Source organism: Lycorma delicatula, chromosome 1 (assembly GCF_047948215.1).
Source record: "Lycorma delicatula isolate Av1 chromosome 1, ASM4794821v1, whole genome shotgun sequence".
Classification (NCBI taxonomy): domain Eukaryota; kingdom Metazoa; phylum Arthropoda; class Insecta; order Hemiptera; family Fulgoridae; genus Lycorma; species Lycorma delicatula.
Window position 1 is genome coordinate 222,881,108 of NC_134455.1, and position 18,456 is coordinate 222,899,563.

Consider the following 18,456-nt stretch of genomic DNA (forward strand, 5'->3'; position numbering starts at 1 on the left):
TCTGAAAAAAAAAACACAAAATAAGATCGAGCGCACAACAGTACGTCTGATCACAAGAAAAACTCCAACTCTACTTTTCCTTGTACGCCTAATAAATTACATACACACATTTTTTGCTGCATTTCATTTGAAAGTTGGATACGACCCTCCAATTCTTTAATAAAGTGGAAAGTCTATTGCTTGCCGGAGAGCCCTAGCCCTCGCTAGGTAGCAGCATCCGACGGCACAAGTGGACCGTAACAGTTAATTATTCCGTATATACTGAGTTACAGATGTTACTTTACGGTGTGAAATACTCAGTTCTTATTATTAGATTATTTGATTAATAATCAAAAATGAAAAAGAAACAATCATACAGGAAAAAGAAAGATGATGTGAAGAAATATATCTCAAAAACACAAGAAGATGAATATGAAGAGGAAGAAAATGTTAAGAACAAGGGAAGAATAAAAAAAATTAATAGATGATAAATATAAAGAGGAAGAAAATGTTGAGAACAAGGAAAGAATAAAAAGATTAAGAGAGGATAATGAATATAAAGAGAGAGAAAATCTGTAAACTGGAGAACGTGTACACAAATTAAGATCAGAAAAATTGCATCAAACCAAAGAGTGACTAAATGATTGGCAACAAAAAACAAATAAACGAAATGATAAACTCCGACTTAGGGAGAATATTGTCCGACATTATCAGAGAAGTAATGAACTAAAAGATAAGAATTTTTTGCAATTTATTAAAGATCTGGCATGTATGCCTCAGTGTATATGTTTTTCTTGTGAGGGTCTTACCCTCTCCCATTTCCCCTTTTCCTCAACCTTTCCCTTTCCTTCCCCCATTTCTCTTTCACCTTCCCTTTTTATATTTTTCCCTTTCCATTTCCCTTCTTTTATTTTTTACCATTTTCCGATTTTTCCCTTTTCCCCGCGCGTAAATCGGTCCAGTAGTCTTTTAGTCTATAGCGGACACGCATATCGGAAACATTGAAACGGAATCGTAAAATATTTAGCATAGCGTGTGTTACTTTCACGTACGACAGAAAGCGCTGTTTTTAAAAAAAACATGTTTTACCTGTCACAGGTGTGATATCTTAGGTATATAAATAGCAGGTATATAAAAACGCGCGTATTCGAATGCAGCGTTGTGTCAGAATTTCAAATCAATATGTGAAGAACTTTCGGAGATTTAAGATTTTCAACAAACGAACATTTACATTTTTATTTATATAGATAACTTCTGATTTTTTCATATTTTATTTTTATTGTAATTGAATAATTATTTATTTTAAAAATGGTTTTACAATCATGAATTAATAATTATTAATAAATCAATATATTTAATTTAAAAAAAAAATTGTTAAAAGAAATAAATTTTAAAAAAAGTTAACAAAAATAAAAAAGCATATGAAGTCTGTTCGAACTGATGTGCCTTCCCCTTATAGATCCAAATAGTTCATTATTATTCATTTGGCTATAACTGTGGATCGAATGAAAGTAAGTAACACTTATGATATATCGTTGAAACGCTCTCAATGAAGGCTTGTTACTGTAGTTAAGAAAAAGTCCAGAATCAAAAATTTTTTTGATTTTGGGCTTTTTTGGACACTTTTGGTTCAGTTCATTGCAATAAAAAGAGGAGGTGCACAACTAGATGTTACAACAGACCTAAATCCAAAATTTCAACAAACTTAGGCTAATCGTTTTTGAGTTATGCGAGACATGTATATACAGACATCATGTCGAAACTAGTCAAAATGGATTCAGGGATGGTCAAATGAATATTTCCGTTAAAAACTGAAAACTGAACTTTTCATGATCACAATACTTCCTTTTTTTCTTACAAGGAAGTAAAAATTATATACAATAAGTTTCATCGTGTTGAGTTGCATACAAAGATTATGTAAAAAAAAAAAAACAATTTCAGTAGGGGTCCCATATAACTGATAGGTACTATTTTTACATAGACAGAAATTATTCATGTACAAATGATTAAGATGGTTGAAAGTTATTATTTTAAAAGTGGGGAGGGGCTGTATACCAAACAAAACTGTTAAATTGTAATTCTGTTGTTGAATTAATGAACAGTTTTCTGAATTTAAATCTGTTGCAATTATTTGTTAGACATTTGTCATGGTGCTTGGAAAAAAAATCTCAGTAAAAAACAATTATTCACTTAAGTCACCAAAGTGACTAAACGTTTTGGCATAAGTTTAACAAAGTTACACTCTTTTAAAATGGATTCATTTTAATTTATCATTAAACATTTATAACGGACTTTAGTTAAATCTAAATCCTTTTTTTATAAAATTCTACAGTCAGAATTAAGACTGTTTAATATTGCCTTTTAATTTTTTTGTTATTATGAGTTACCTACTGTAGACCTGGTAATCTTCCAGGTTGGGGGTGTAGTGGTAGTTAAAATCATGTTATCTAAAGTTGGTGGGTATAACCTCAATGTATGTCTTTTTTTTGTAGAGAAATAATTTCTTTCATTTGCACCCATGGTACTGGTTTTCACAAGTCCACTTTTCACATTACGTTACAAATCATGCCCATTTCAAAAATTCTAATAGGATATCAATGTTATGTTTCCCACTAATGTAATAAATCTGCTGATAAAAAAAATTGTTTCACAAAAATTTTATTCATGCAAATTTCAAAACAAATTTTGGTCACATTTAATCTTATGTTAATCGTATCATGAGGCGAGTTTTATAAAAAATAAGAGGTCTGCAGCACTAGCGAGTACCCAGGTCATTTTATCATCACCAAATGTTTATTTGACCCAAAACCTGTTAAAAGTTTTTAAATTTGTAATTATTGCTGGCCCTCAAATCAGTATTGATATCTTTTTCATTCTTAAAAGAAGTAATTTTGAAAATAAATGTTTGAATTTCAGCAGTAATAGTTGGCTGGGTAGTAGAATTAAAATTCTGTTGGTACCATGAGATTCTTTTTTGGGCCACAAAAGCAAAATAGTTTCTATTAAATACTGGTTATTTTTGGTTAACAAAAGGGTCTGGTGGCGGACTCAGTATCTATAACTCTCAAACCTAAATCAAATAACTGACTGACTGTTCCTACTTTCATATAAAGGTAATTGACGTTTATAAAGTAGTATTTCTCTCGCGTCATCTCAGCTCCCGTCTGAGTCGCCGTAAGGCTTAGACTCGGTGTCTGTTCATGGACATCTTTCATTTATATAAACTACCAACAACTTATTATAAAAACAAACTACTTAGGAAAAGAGTGGGTATTTTTAAATTTAACAGGTGTGCCAAAATCCTGTACTTTCAATTATTTCATTACAGTATTACAAAATTTGTCACCAGCTTGTGATTTTTTTGAAAACGCCTTCTAAAATAAATTATTTTTATCTTATAAAATATCGTAATTATTTAATGCAGCTGTTAAATATGCTGCAGTTTTAATAAACAGTTTAAGCTTCTAAATGTTTGCAAAATTAACCAAGATTCAACATTATTCTTTATTGATTTCTTTTAAGTTTCATCTGTTTTTTACAGGTAAATTATACTCATGAATTTGCTGGTTAAATTTCTGTTTTTGGATGTGTTGTCTGGTTGATAGATTTCTCTGTGATTTTTGAAACTGAATTGCTGTTGTTAATACCTTAGTAATTTTAAATTGGCGATGAGACTTAACGTCTGATACTTTTGAGGTTAGAATTGTTTGGATTGAATTTTATGTTTCAGTATAACTGGTATCAGTTGAAAATTAGTTGTATTATTGTTCTAATTTCAATAATTGAATTTTAGAAAACGATGTAATTAATGTTTACGATGTCGGTTCGTGTTTGGGGATTAGAGATTATGTTAATAAATGAGTGTTATCAAGTTTATTTAAAGTTATCAAGGTTTAAGGTTATTTAAGAAGTACATATTTTTTTGTACTTCTATTGTACATCAGGCGTGATTTTCATTTAAAAATTTGTTATTAATGGGTTTTCTTTGCAATGATTTGACTAAATATTAATTATTTTTTCTGTAATGCAATGACAAAATACTAATGTATTTAGTAGAATTCTTGTATAAGGAGTAGATTACTAGTTATGTTTGTTTCACTTGATTAAGTCAATAAAATACTGAGGATTATTCAGATTGTGCCTGACCAGTTACATAAGGCAGCATAAGTTAGACATTTAGTTTTTGTTTATTTAAAATAAGCTGCAGTAATAGAAGATGAAACACAACTGCTGCTCTCTTGTGTTTTGAAACATTTCAGCCACTTTTCTGGATCATTTCATAAAATATCACAATGTGAATTTTTGTTTGATTAACAATTAAGTTGGTTGCAGATTTTAAAAAAAGTTCATTCTGTTGTAGAATATTCTCTGTATATGGATTTCAAAAATGTGTTTATTTTTTTGATAGATTACTAAATTAAAAAATCAAAATGCCCACCTTTGATAAGAAAAATTGAGTTCTCCAATCTTGACCACTTTTTGTAATATTGTTCAAACTGTTGCTGTTATCATTTTCAGATAATAAACTGTAACTTCAGCATAGGCCCAGTTTAAGGCATGAAATGAAGTGTTAACCTAGATACCCTGCTTTATTCAGCTAAGAAAATTTTATTTGTGTTTTTGCAAGAAAACCAGATTTTTTACAAACTTTACATGTTTATAACTTAGAAAGAAATTATGCACTGAAAATGAAACTATGAAGTGGACTGTTAGACAAAAACTGTTAAACTCACAATTTAATCCTCCTTTGTGTTAGAAAAATTGCTTATAAACTCATTTTTGTCCCTTGGGACCAAATCTGAAAAGGAAGTGAATGCAAACATTTTTGAAAATTTCACAAAATATACTTCCAATAGTGGCATTTGCATGATTTAAGTCTCATATTATGATTTTAATTTGTTATTGTTTCAACAGAATATTGGAAATTATAAAAATGAGATTAGAGATGTAAATTTTTCATAATGTAATGACTTATTTTGTTATTTACTTGTTATCTCCATCCGTGATTAATTAATTTTTGGGCATTCATTTTATTATTTACTTGTTATCTCCATCCATAATTAATTAATTTATGGGGATTTACCAGTGAAGTAAGTAGTTTAAAGTGATAAAGGAAATAACAGTATAAGATATATTAAAAATAATTTAATGATTAAAATAAGAAAATGATTGTGTAATTGTAGATGTATTATTATGTGGATGCAATTTAATTATGTAGAATTATTTTAAACTATTTCATCATAACATGACAAAAGTTCCCTTTTGTCGTGTCATGAAAAAGAGTCATGTTATCAAAGAGTGAGTAAAAGTTACAACCATGATTTCCTAGATACCATCCTTTGACAATCCATTTTCATTAAAGACCTCATGTTCTATATTTTTACGTGACTTACATAAGTAAGTCTGTATTAATTTTGGTGATGTAAAGTTGTGTTTTAACATTCGTAATAAAATACGAAGTTACATTGTGTAATTTTTATTTTTTCTGTTACTTTTTTTTTGGTACTCTTTTTTATAACAAAATTGGAGTGTGGTAATAACAGTAACATAGAATTTATGAAGTATAGTTATAATAATTTAAGCTGTAGTAAATTCAGTGAAGTTAAATATTTTTCTAATGTGATGAAAAGAAGAGATTTCTTGTTAGTCTAAGGACAAGAATTTGAAAATTATAAATACTTAACATGAAAATAAATATTTGTTGAAATATAATCAAATTTTAGGGCAAGTGCGTTGTAACTCTTTTCAGAATCACAAGAAGAAAGTGTCTCCTTACTTGAGAGTGTTAACTGTGAAATTAATGAAAAGCATAAAGATCACAGAATCAAAATAATTCGTGATCAATATTTATGTCTTAAACTGCTGGAATGATATTGTTAACTTCAGTTGTTCACTTTAGTGAACATTCAAAAAATATTCTATCAGTTGAACATTTGGAGTTTCTAGATTTAATTGTTTCTTCAGACATTTCAAAAATTTTTTTTTTGAAATGTCTGAATTTTCTGAAATGTTTAGTTTTTGAAAAGGATATTTAAAAAAAATTATATGGTCTATATCATATTCTTTTAATTATCCAGATGTAGATCAGGAATACCTTTTTAAACCCATTTTTGTAATTAGGAAGCACGTTTAATAAATTCTGATCTGCATGATTTTAAACATTCCTGCTACAACATATCACTATATAATTAGCGGAATCCATGTTTAATCTTATTAGATAATAGGCCTTCTTCTCTCTCTGCTTTTTTTTGTTGCCTAGGTAATGAAAATAATTTGCTTATGTGCTGTAATATCACAACACTCGCATAAAACCAATCTTTTGTCCTTACAGTTAAACAAGTATCTCAGTGATTTAATTAAATTATTTGTTTGCTTGCCACGGAATTTACTTACTTTGTGACAAAAATTATGCAGCTTTCTAAGAGTAAAAATATTCAAAAACGTGTAGGAACTCATTTCATGTTATACATTTGCCCATATCAATAAAATATTTATTGTGTTTTTAGTTTTCTTTTTAATGAAGTTTAAGTTCCATTCATGTTAGCTGCAGCTTCTTATTGCTGAATTTCCAAGCTGTATTTTTAAGTAACCTTGAACATTTTATCAGCCATTTATTTATTTGCATTCTCAGTTTGTATTTGCAATCCTACTTTTAATCAATAAACTTAATATTTTATGAAATTGATGTCCAAAAACGTTTTTTGCAGTTGATTCCATACCAACACAAAAATACTAATAATTTAAATGTCAGTCATGGCAAATTGTATTGAAATTAATTATTATAAAAATAAAATAAATTAAATTTAGTTCCATGATTATTTAATCAAATAATCACTATTAATGAAGTGGTATTACTTAACACGTAGAAACCATAATATATTACAATCCACTATGTGCTGCAGATCAACTTTTGGGATTGTTAATAAAGGAATGTAGCAGTATAGTCATATCTCTCTCTCTCTCTCTCTCTCTCTCTCTCTCTCTCTATATATATATATATATATATATATATATATTATATATATATATATAATATATATATATATATATATATATTTAAACAACCTAAGTTTACTCTTTGCTTTCTTAGTTAGTAATTTATTATTTTGATAATTCTGTAGCATAGTGTTTTGTTAAAACGATTTTAGTAAAGTATTTATATATTTTTTGAACAGTCTAAAAGAAGATATATTTTATTCTATGTAGCAAACAAAGTAGTGATTATCTGTTTAAAATAGATAATTTACATTTTGAATGACTAAATATATTAATATAATTAATAAAAAGAGATAAATATAAAGAAATATAAAATTACAACTGCAAAAAACAACCATTGCTCTTTAATATAGGATTATTAAAGAGTGTGTGGGTGACAATTTTGTATGTAGTATATTCAAATTTCTTACATTTATTTTGATATGAAATTTATTATACATATTAATGTAACCTATGACACTCCTGCTAATGTAAGGATTACAAAATTGGTTCAGCCGTTGAGCTGTTATGGTGGAATAAACGTACATACATACACCCTAAATATATATTATACTCCTCTTGAGCTGCGTAGGAGGTTAAGGTCTGGTCCTTAAATTATTGACGATCATAATAAGTTTTACAAAAACTATGATGTTTCATATTTATAATTTTTATACGCAATGCCAAACATTCAATAATTAAAAAAAAAAAAATGTGTATCTATATCTTCTTCATTTTGGAGGGGTTTATTCAGGTACCAGTGAAGAAAACCTGGAAGTTTGTAGGTATTAATGTTTAGATCACAATCTTATCCCCAATCTTACCTAGGTTGGCCTACAAAATGGAAACAGAAATTCTTGTGTAAAGTCACCTCCAGTTCAGAAAAATACATAAATAGAAGTTAAATAGAAATAATACCAACCAGGTTTATCAGTTACAGATTTGACATTTTTTTTAATATAGTCTACGACATTACCATAACATTAGGATGAAAATGCAGGGTCATACATCTAAATCGGGTCAGCCATTTAGTTGCTAAATCAGTTGCCACTTTTTCTACAGTGGAACAAACATACATACACCCTAAATTCATTACACAACTTTTTGGGCAGTCCTATAATCTCCAGATTCAGTGAAAAATGACATGTTTAACTTTTTTTTAAGAATGACCTTTAACTGTCAGTGGCGTTTGTTTTGTCCAATATTTTAAAAATAAGTCTCATTACTATCAATTTGCTAATTTGTAAAACTTCTTTTCTAAGCCATGACCACCGAAGGACTTATAAAATTTTTCTTGGTTAATATTTAAAACGGTAATACCAACTTAAAAAGTTATTCAAATATTGAATTTGATTTCATTATTTTGTATCTACTTCTAGATGTGTATATGTTTATTTATATTTTACTAAAATATCTGTTTCAATATTATTATTATTTACTTCCAAAATTTACAAATTATCTTCAGTATTAGTAATTGTAACTTATGGCTTATCATGTATTCAGTTGTGAAAAATATTTGATTACATTTTTTTTGTTAAAATTGTTTTATAGCAAAGTATTCAGAAATTCCCTTCTTAAATTATATGGTAGTTTTGCTGTATTAAATGTAATAATGATTAGAATCACTATTACATTTAATGGACAGCTTAGGGGGAATCCTGAAGATTTCCTGATGGCGACTCCAGAATCAGTAGCTTATATTAATTTGTTAAATGTTTGTTTGTGATTTTTGACTGCAATTGGTATTATGTTTGGTGCCATATGCTAAATAAATACATTTAATCATGTAATAACTGAATAAATTATATGTATTATATGTTTGCCCTTTATTATAAGTGTGAGTCAGTAAAAAAATGTAGTTTATTACTTTCTTGGCTTGCAATATGTGCTGCTGTAACAGTTATAACCATAACGGAATATGTCATAAAATAATATAAAAAAAATTGGTTCTTTGTAAGTTTTGTTTCTTAAGGAGAGATTTAAAAAAAACGTTATTAAATAAATTACAAATAATTGGTGAAAAAAATTGGTACTTCTGTGTTAACAGGGGCATGCAATTTGCAGCTATCTGTTGCTATTTTGAATATCAAATTTGTTATTAATAAGTTGCATACAATTTGTATATTTAACAGGTTCACTGCCACAATAAAAATCGTAACTTGCCAAAAGCCAGAATGAGAGACAAATTCATTGCCCAGTAGTATGAGTGTATTCGTTACAGAGATGAAAATTGTGTCTCTCTAAAGAAAATTACCCGAAGTGCGAGAGGTTTCAATACATCTTTTAAGTTATTTTATGTGCCTTGCAACTAAGAAAAAGATGTAGAATTCAAAAATATTCTTAGCATTTTTGTAGCAATAGTTTTGAAAACGTTATAGACCATCAAATTTTTATAATAATATTTCTATTATTAGGGACTATACTCCGTACAGTATCCGATTTTCATTTTTCTGGCTAAAAACCTTATGACAATTTAGGTTTGTGCAGTTGGCAAAACACTTCTTTCTTGTTTAATATTTAAAACTATAATACCAATTTAATCAAACAATTATTCTACTTCTATATGTCAATATCATTACAGTATCTACTTCTAAATGTGTATATTTATATTTTACTAAAATATCTATTTCAATGTTATTATTTACTTCTAAAATTTACAAATTATCTTCACTATTAGTAATTTAACTTATGGCTTATCATGTATTGAATTGTGCAAAATATTTGATTTTTCTTTTTTGTTGAAATTGTTATAGCAAAGTAGTCAGAATTCCCTTCTTGATGATCGGTTAAAATCAGATTTCATGCCTTCTCGCTCAACCTGTACTGTTAAGTGTAAACAAAATAAATTTACGTTTATTTCACTCATTACTAGTCTGTAGAAATTGAAACAGTGTATGCTTAATTAATTGTATTTGTAGAAGTTTATTAGTTTTATGAGCCAACAGTTCTATTTCTTTTGTACTTCAGGAGTAATGTTTTTAAACAGAGTTCTAAGAAACTGTAGCTTAGGCCTGCTTACTAGCTCGTGTTATTTTAGAACTACCGCATATTGCTCTTAGTACTCTTTAAGTTTTTTTGTATAATACTTGTAATATAATCGGATTTATAAATTTTGGTTTTGTTATGGATGAAAAACTTATCATTTTATTCGAATGGTTGACGAACGGTTGACGAATGGTTATTCGAATGGTTATCAGCCTTCTCAGATTGACGAACCATCGTCTCAGGTTAGTGACAATGAGAGTCTTTTCGGTGAAGATTCAGACTATGATCATTTACGGCAACCTGATGGTAATTATAATGGAAATAGTTCCGATCAAAGTAAATTTAGGTAATGTTGAAATTGTTGACTATATTCCCACCTCTCAGGACAATTCAGATCCAAGCAATACTTGGGGCCCAGTTAACCCTTAACTAGTAACACACATATTTTCTATGTTGTGAGTAACATGCATGCATCTGTGAGACGTGTACATAGCAAAAATTGATTTTAGGAGTGAATTATTGAATAAAACTTAAAACAAAACCTGTTTTAATTTGAACCATTACAAAAAATATTTATAACTTAAACGGAATTTTTTGTTTTAAATTAAATTCAGAATTCGTAATCCAAAACTACTTTTTCACACTAGGAGCACAAGAATTGCACAGTTTTTTTTAACATTAGGCAACACGGATTTTCACACTTTATATATACATTTGTATGCTGTTTGCCTCTATTTATTTCCGTTTTATTATTAGATTCATCTGTAAACTTTGAATTGTGCATTGAAGATATCAAATTCACTGCTTTACTTTGTTTAGGTACATATGATAAAAGTGTCACATCTCTACAGAAACCATGTAAACTTGATCCCATTGATCTTTTTTTTGTTAGGTAGAAATTCAGGTGGGATCTCTGTTTTGTTATTTTGCTAAGTGCCAACATAAGTTAAGTTGATTTTTTTAAATTCATTAACTATTACCAATGATGAAAACCATTTGTCGGCGGTGACATTGTGCTTGGTGTGTTAATAGGTTTTGTTAGCTGAATAACGCTTTGTGATGCCTTACTTAATTTTTGTTCATTTGACACTGTAAAGCCATAATTGTTTTTTCTCAAGTACATATATGCATTGTACAAATAAGAAGTGTGTACATCTGTCAAGCTCATTATTATGAGTCCGTACATTTCATCTACACAATATCTCGCCAACATTTCATCTATACAGGCATGTTTCCCAGTTTCAAATGAATTTTGACAGTTTTTTATGAACTGTGAAAGCAATAATGAAATTGCTGCACCAGAATCACATTTCACACATTCCCTCCTAGTTGTGGCATCATCAAACCTTAACACTCCAGTAATAGAGTTTGGCATCTTTTCAAAGACATGACACCTCAAAAAATAGGTTGTCCAATTGGTTTTGTTGAAAATAACGATGCAAGATCCTGTCTTCCTGATTTAAAAATAGTACAAATCATCATGAGCCCAATCAGACTTTCAATTTCAGTGACACTAGTGTCTTTGTAATTTGGGGAGTTTTGGTGTGTCAGTTTTTTCTCATTGCTTCCAGTTTTTGGGTAGTGCTAACTACTATTTGTGTAATCATCTCGTTATCAAACAAAAGGCGTCATACATCTTCACCAATAGGATTTTTGCCAAGTGATTTCAGATTTTATCGAAAACCTGGAAGTTTAATCTTCATAATATTTTTTGGCTGGGGTCATTGTAAACTTTGGCTCAGTTGAACACCAAGTAAAAAAATTTTTTCCCAAAACAAAACATTGGTTTACTTCCACAACTTAACAGTCACCAGAAGGGCCAGAATCCACATCTTCCATTGATCCTTTCATTTGCCTCATCCTCAATGTCTTGTTCTTCTAATTTGGACTTGCTGCCAGCATTATAGGAATCATCTGAATCAAATTCTTCATCACTCTGATGTACCTCTTCTTCAAGAAGGGCAACCATTGACATTTTTTTTTTCTAGCTGAAAATATACCTATCGTGCAGAAAAAAAAATTGACATACTTAATTGAAATTTATATATTTGAACCAAATTATGTTTAAATAATCTATTTTGTAAATTTTTTCTGCAAGCAAATTTGTTGTATTGAACAGAGAAAGACAAAGAGAAAAATTATGCAATTAATAATTAGCAAAACATTTTTATGCCGGATTCTGTGATATTTAGGAGAGTAAATAAAAATATTTAACAAAAATGAAATTAAAAAAAATATTGTATGAAATATAAAAATAAATTGAAGAAACTAAATGTAAAAATCCTTAGCAAACAAACAATTGTAAAACATATCATAGTAGGTAAGATGTGTACCTCGCACGTTGTAAAAAACAATGTTTCAGGTAATACAAATCTGTAAGACGAGCTCAAATATCAACACTTTATGTAACGCATTTCTCAGATGGTATAAATTTAAATTTAGTCCTTTTTGAAACCACACCGCACAACTGTTTAGTTTGAAACTTCACAAACGTTATTTACAATGTTTAATCTGAGCATACACTGAAGATTTCATTTAGCAATTGTTTCGTTTAACAAATAGCACTAAATTATAAAATGCAGAGAACTAGAAAACCTAAGTGTTTGTGTGACATGTGTTACCAGTTAAGTGTTAATGATGATAATCTTAATAGATTTGATTATAATCCAAATGCCCCATGGCATTAACCTGGATCTTATTGAAACTATGGGTGACTGTATTCCTCATGAGTTTTAGAAATTATTTGTAACTGATGAAATATTAGATCAGATCGTTGTAGAAACAAAAATGTATGCATAACAACAAATGTTATCTAGGGGGACTGAATCCCCTACTCATAATGGGGAATTATTGAAAAAATGTTTTATACACCACTTCCCCATCTAATGAGAGGAAATTTTTTCAAATCATGAGCATGTTGCACTGTGCCAATAAGCTAGATACATGTTCCAATCAATGATAAATTCCAAAAAAATTAGATCTATAGTTGACACAGTAGATTTTAATTTTATAATGGCTTTAAACTCTGAGGAATATATGAACATTGATGAGAGTGTTATCCCATTTTGGGGTGCATCTATTTCAGGCAATATTAAAAAAATAAACACTACAGATATGGCATAAAAATATTTTAGCTCTGTGCTAAAGATTGCTTCACTTTAACATACAAAATATATTGCGGTAAAGACAAGAAAATTAGTGTTTAAAAACACTGATTGGCTAGTTTCTGAGAAAGTAGTGTTAGAATTTCTTGAGCCTTGCACTAACTGTGGGAGAACGCTATATGTACAACTGGTATACAAGTATTCATTTAACTGAAAGCCTACTGAGTAGGGAAGCATTTGGTTGGTGCAGTTAACAAAAAAAGAAAATTAAATCCACCTGATGTTGTTAGTACCAAATTAAAATGTGGGTAAGTGATTGCTTGTTAAAATAAAAACAATGTTGTTGTCTTGAAGTGGAAAGATAAAAGAGACGTTTTAGTGCTTTCAACAAAGCATACTGACTAAATGATTAACCATAAAAGTAAATATAATGAAGTTCTGAAGCCTCAAGCTATCATAGATTATAACAGAGGTAAGTCATTCATTGACTTAATTGATTAGATGGGGTCTGCAGTACTTCATTAAGGAGAAGCCTTAAATGGTATAGGAAAGTTTTATTTGATTTGCTACTCACCACAGTTATCATTAATGCATTAAGGATTTATAAAACGATAACCGAAAAGAAAATGACAGTCAGAGAACAGCTGGTTGAAACAATATTTTATAAAAATGAGTTTCAGATGCAAAGTATTGTTCCCAAAGACCACACAGTAGTCAAAATTGCAAGATTATGCTACAGAAAAATGTAACTGCTCACGATAGGCAATGTGCACAAAAAACTAAGCAAGTTAAAACAAAGTGCAATGGCAGTGAAGTCAACATGTGTGTTGAGTGCTTCTTTGAAGAATATATTTCCAAACTTGTAAAATAGCCAACAGTATCTTTTATAATTTATTTTTAATTTTTTTAGTGTAATAATTTGGGTTAAATATTGATTACGTAAGTGACAATTATTAGTATAGTTAGGTAGTGAAATTGCTAACAGTTCATTATTTATGTAACGAGTAATCATCATCAGATTCCTGTTTACGTAAAAAATGCAGTAAGCTATTTTAATGGTGATACTTTTATATAATGTACTTTTAAACATTCTTTTGTCATTGCCTTTAGTATACTTTTTTCATAATGAAATGTTTTGTAATACATACATGTCACAACTTATGATGTTTCCTTCATCGCTATGAGAGATGAATTTATCCCTCATTTTTTTCTGGATAAAATTAATTTTTTAAGTATAGATTTCATACTGTAGCATTATATGTAGCATAAAGATACATTAATTGGTAAATTTAAACTGAAAAATATAAGGTAGAAAAAGTGACGGTCAGGTTAAAATTCTCAGTAGGGCACATTGCGATGCAATGTAAGGTCTCGGACTGGTCCAACTGCTGCTACGACTGTGGGACAGTTGGATACAAAAGGGCTGTCTGCACCTCACCCTCTAAATGTTTGACGTGTGGCAGGGATGGCACAGGACCGGGAGTAGGGCGTGTACCCGACAATGGTTAAGATTTTACAACTTAACGCCAACAGGAGTGAGGTGGCTCAAGATCTAGCTTGGGCGGCCGCAGTCACAGGAAAGGTTGTCATCTTGGAGCCCAACCAGCGTTTAACGGCTGGAGGTCCCTGGGTTACGGACGACGAAGCGGATGCAGCGCTGAGAAATGTCTGGAGAGCTAGCAGTGGTATTGATGGATGTCACAGTATTCAGTGTATACATATTCCCCAACTGTGGAATGGCCAGGTTCATGACTATCCTTGGTGACTTAGAGGATAAGATAAGGGGTGTTGGGAAACCAGTCATTCTGACTGGTGACTTGAACGCGGAGAGCCTTGAGCTAGGCGAACGTAGGTCTACAGTTCAGCGATATGAACTGGCTGAAATGCTGCCATCAGTTGACATGACAGTAATTAACAAGCCGGAAGTTCCAACGTATGTGGGGCGAGGACATGAATGACATGGATGTCACTGCTGTCTCGCAAGAGCGTCTTGGCAGGTCAGGTGGGACGAATCCCCCACATGCCGCTACACGCATGGTATATTTCTTATAGTGTCTGACTTAGGTGCGATTGGATGGGTCTCCCTCAATCGGTATATCACACAGTTTCTCTCCGGGCATGATGCTTTCGGGCGAGTTTGGCTAGGTTTCGTTTGGTGGATTCGAGGCAATACCAGGATTGTGGGACTGGTGATACAGTGGACCACGTCCTCTACGTCTGTCCCCGAGACGAGGTCAAGCGTTCACGAGCTGTTAGGGAACTTGAGAGAATACATTCCTTTTTGGATCTCCGTATTAACTGGATGATCCGCAAGGAGTGGTCTATAGTGGGTGGTTTTCTTCGCGTCCTAGCGGTGTGTAGGTCTGCAGAGGGAGTTTAATCGAGGTACTCTATCGTGGTAGGATCCAGGGTGGCTAGGGTTCCGGCTTAGGCATTGGATTGGTTAGAGGTAGGTGCATTGGCATTGTGCCACGGTTAAATTTGTATTGTCTGTAATTCGCTTTGGGGCTTCCGCTGGTGGGGTTGGCCGTGCCGCCGGGGTGTGTTAACCCGTGCGACCGGGGGCGTGGCTTCCCTCCGCCGGTGGCGGTCGTGATCGTGACTTGGTTGTGCCGCGCGAGACACCATGATGGGACCGGGTGGTGGTGCGGGTTTTGTCCCCGGCTCCTGCGCGGACCGGAATGAAGTTGCGTTCCCCTTGTTGGGTGACCTAAATTGATCGAATTAATTGGGTGTAGGTCTGATTTTTTATGTTGCGTAAAAAATAATTTTGATTGTTATGAGTATAGCACTGATTTAACTTTAAACTCATTCGTTTTCTGAGGCATTTACAGTCACGAATGGTGTTGTCAAAAATCTTTACTAGGTGCGGGGTTCGCGCTTCCGCGGTTTCGGTCAGTTAGTTTGAGGGAACCATGTTAGGTTGTATGTGAAGATGTTTGTTTGAGGCCTACGTAAAGGAGAAATTTGATTTGTATTTTACTGATGCAAATGCCGAGGCGTTTACATCGGTGGCATCCCGACTGAGGCCTGGTTGATGGCCTGGGTGAGATGTAATCAGTTAAGAGGGTTTAAAGACAACCTCCGGTAAAGCCCCTCAGGGCTTGTAACGGAGGGAGTGGTGTGGTGACCGGTAAGTCACAAGGTGGGTGTCTTTCCCCTACGGGGTTGGGATGTCTCGGAAGAGCATATTCAGTTGGAAGAATGGAGAGTACTCCCAGACGAGTTCGTCAGTGACCATCAGGCGATTGAGTTCACCGTTAGGACGAGAAGGCAACATCGACAAGAAAGACCCTCCTGATGGAGGCTCTCGGAACATCAACTGCAACAAGTGGTAGATCAGGTGGTGGCGGTAGGCGCTGTGCAACCCCCAGATTCAGAGATTCTGATGATGGTCCTGGAGGAAAAGTACCGATTGCAGTCGAGATCAAATAGAACAGCAAGAGGCCAGGTATATTGGTTGTCAGCCAGAATTGGAGAAATGAGGAAAGATGTAATGAAGAAGAGACGTCAACTTCAACGAGCCAGAACCCGATAACTCGGGGAACTTGACAACCTGGAAGACACTTACAGGTTTGCTAAACGCCTACTGAGAGAAGAAATCCGCCTTTGTGTTTGCCTGGCCAAACACCAGGCATGGAAAAATCTGGTGGCCGAAATTGACTCCAATCCATGGGGGAAGGTGAACCAAATAGTTACGAAGAAATTTGGTAGACGTCTCCCCATGCTATCACGCAAACAAACGGAGTTGTCCGTTTCTTATTCATCCCCGAGGAAGAAGTTAGAACAGAGACGGAAGAAGGAACAGTCATCAGATTCTCGATGGATGAGCTGCGATGGGCAAAATGTGAAGAAGAGTCCTGGCCCTGACGGAGTGGCTGGGTCTGTGATCAAATGCCTAACTGAAAGACATCTTTGGCTAGTCTTAGATGCGCTAAATGATGCATTAAGTAGAGGAGATTTTCCAGCCTGCTGGAAAAATTCTAGACTGGTTCTACTTCCGAAGCCGGGAAACAGATCTGGAGAGGAAGTGAAATACCGACCACTGTGTTTAATTAACACAGTGGGAAAGGTATATGAACGACTACTAGCAGATCGCATTACACGTGAACTCGTGACTTCAGGTGAACTCTGCCGGAATCAGTTTGGATTCCTTAAAGGGAGATCCACTCTGTATGCAATAAAATACGTCAAGGACTGGACCAACCCAACAAGGACCTAGAGAAGCCGAAAATCCCGCTGGTAGTGCTCTTCGATGCCAGAACGCTTTTAATAGCATCCCCTGGTGTGTAATAATGGAGGAACTACTGGCCGGAGTTGTGAGTGGATATCTGCTGGCCGTAGTGAACAGTTACGTCAAGGATAGGGCCTTGACCTTGGAGACGGAGGAAGGTGCTATACCGTTTTAATATGTACGGTGGGGTACCGCCGGGCTCGGTACTAGGTCCACTGTTGTGGAACATCGCGTATGATGGCCTACTGCTAGAGGTCTTACCTGGAGACGCGCAGCTGGTCGCATACGCGGATGACATAGCCCTGCTGGTATCTGGACGGACGGAGGATCAAGTTGAAAATGACGACAACGCAGCAGTAGAACAGGTGAATGGATGGCTAAGAAGCGGAGGCCTAGTGCTTGCTCTCCACAAGACATCCATGGTGGGCTTTGTGGGAAGGAGACGGCTGCGACAGATGATCAGAGTGGACGGCAATATGTTTGAAGAGAGCAAAAGCTCAAAATACTTAGGAGTATGGCTGGATCACTATGGCACCTTTATCACCCACCTGCGGGAGGCGTCGGATAAGGCGGAAAAGGTCATCGGGAACCTGAGCAAATTGATGTATTCAAAAGAAGGACCAAGGGCAGGGAAGAGGAGACTACTGCTCTCGGTAGGTACTTCCACACTACTGTATGGGGTACCGGTTTGGTATGAGGCATTATGAATTAAAAGGAATTTGGCAAGAAATGCTTCTTTACAGAGACGGGCTAATATCAAAATTACATCTGCCTACTGGACTGTGTCAGAAGTAGCGGTGGGAGTAGGGGTACCCCCGGTCATCTTACGCGCACTGGAATTGAAAAGGAAGTACGAGGGGACCTCAAAAGCGGAGGCACGACGAATGATAGTGGATGAGTGGCAACTTATCTGGGAAACCTCACACAAAGGGGCTTGGACAAGATCCAAAGGTTGGAACCATGATACAGTGGGGATTTGGTAAGGTTGGCTACTTCCTCACCCAGTTTCTATTGGACCATGGTGAGTTCGGAACCTATTTGTTCAGGTTCAAACGACGAAGGGAACCTACATGCATTTACTGTAATGAAGAATATATACCGGAGCATGTGTTTTCTTCAGATGCAGAAGATCGGATGGACACAGAAGACTATCAGAGCTGATATGGCTTACCCCAGACA

At 33.5% G+C, this 18,456-nt stretch overlaps 1 protein-coding gene across 6 annotated transcripts in view; it reads left to right on the top strand.

The window, feature by feature from the left end:
* Positions 1 to 3,378: 3,378 nt before the first annotated feature.
* Positions 3,379 to 18,456, top strand: part of LOC142329030 (tubulin polyglutamylase TTLL13-like) — a 182,900-nt gene continuing 167,822 nt past the window's right edge. For 4 of the 6 annotated variants that reach the window (XM_075373286.1, XM_075373331.1, XM_075373321.1 and 1 more), the window contains exon 1: positions 3,555 to 3,675. Coding sequence is in view for 1 of the 6 variants with exons in the window: in XM_075373302.1 (XP_075229417.1) it covers positions 3,448 to 3,520 (73 nt within the window). In the remaining 5 variants the exon portion in view is untranslated. Of the gene's footprint in view, positions 3,521 to 3,554; positions 3,676 to 18,456 lie in introns of those variants that run through there. The other 2 variants (XM_075373302.1, XM_075373294.1) reach the window with 2 other exon arrangements.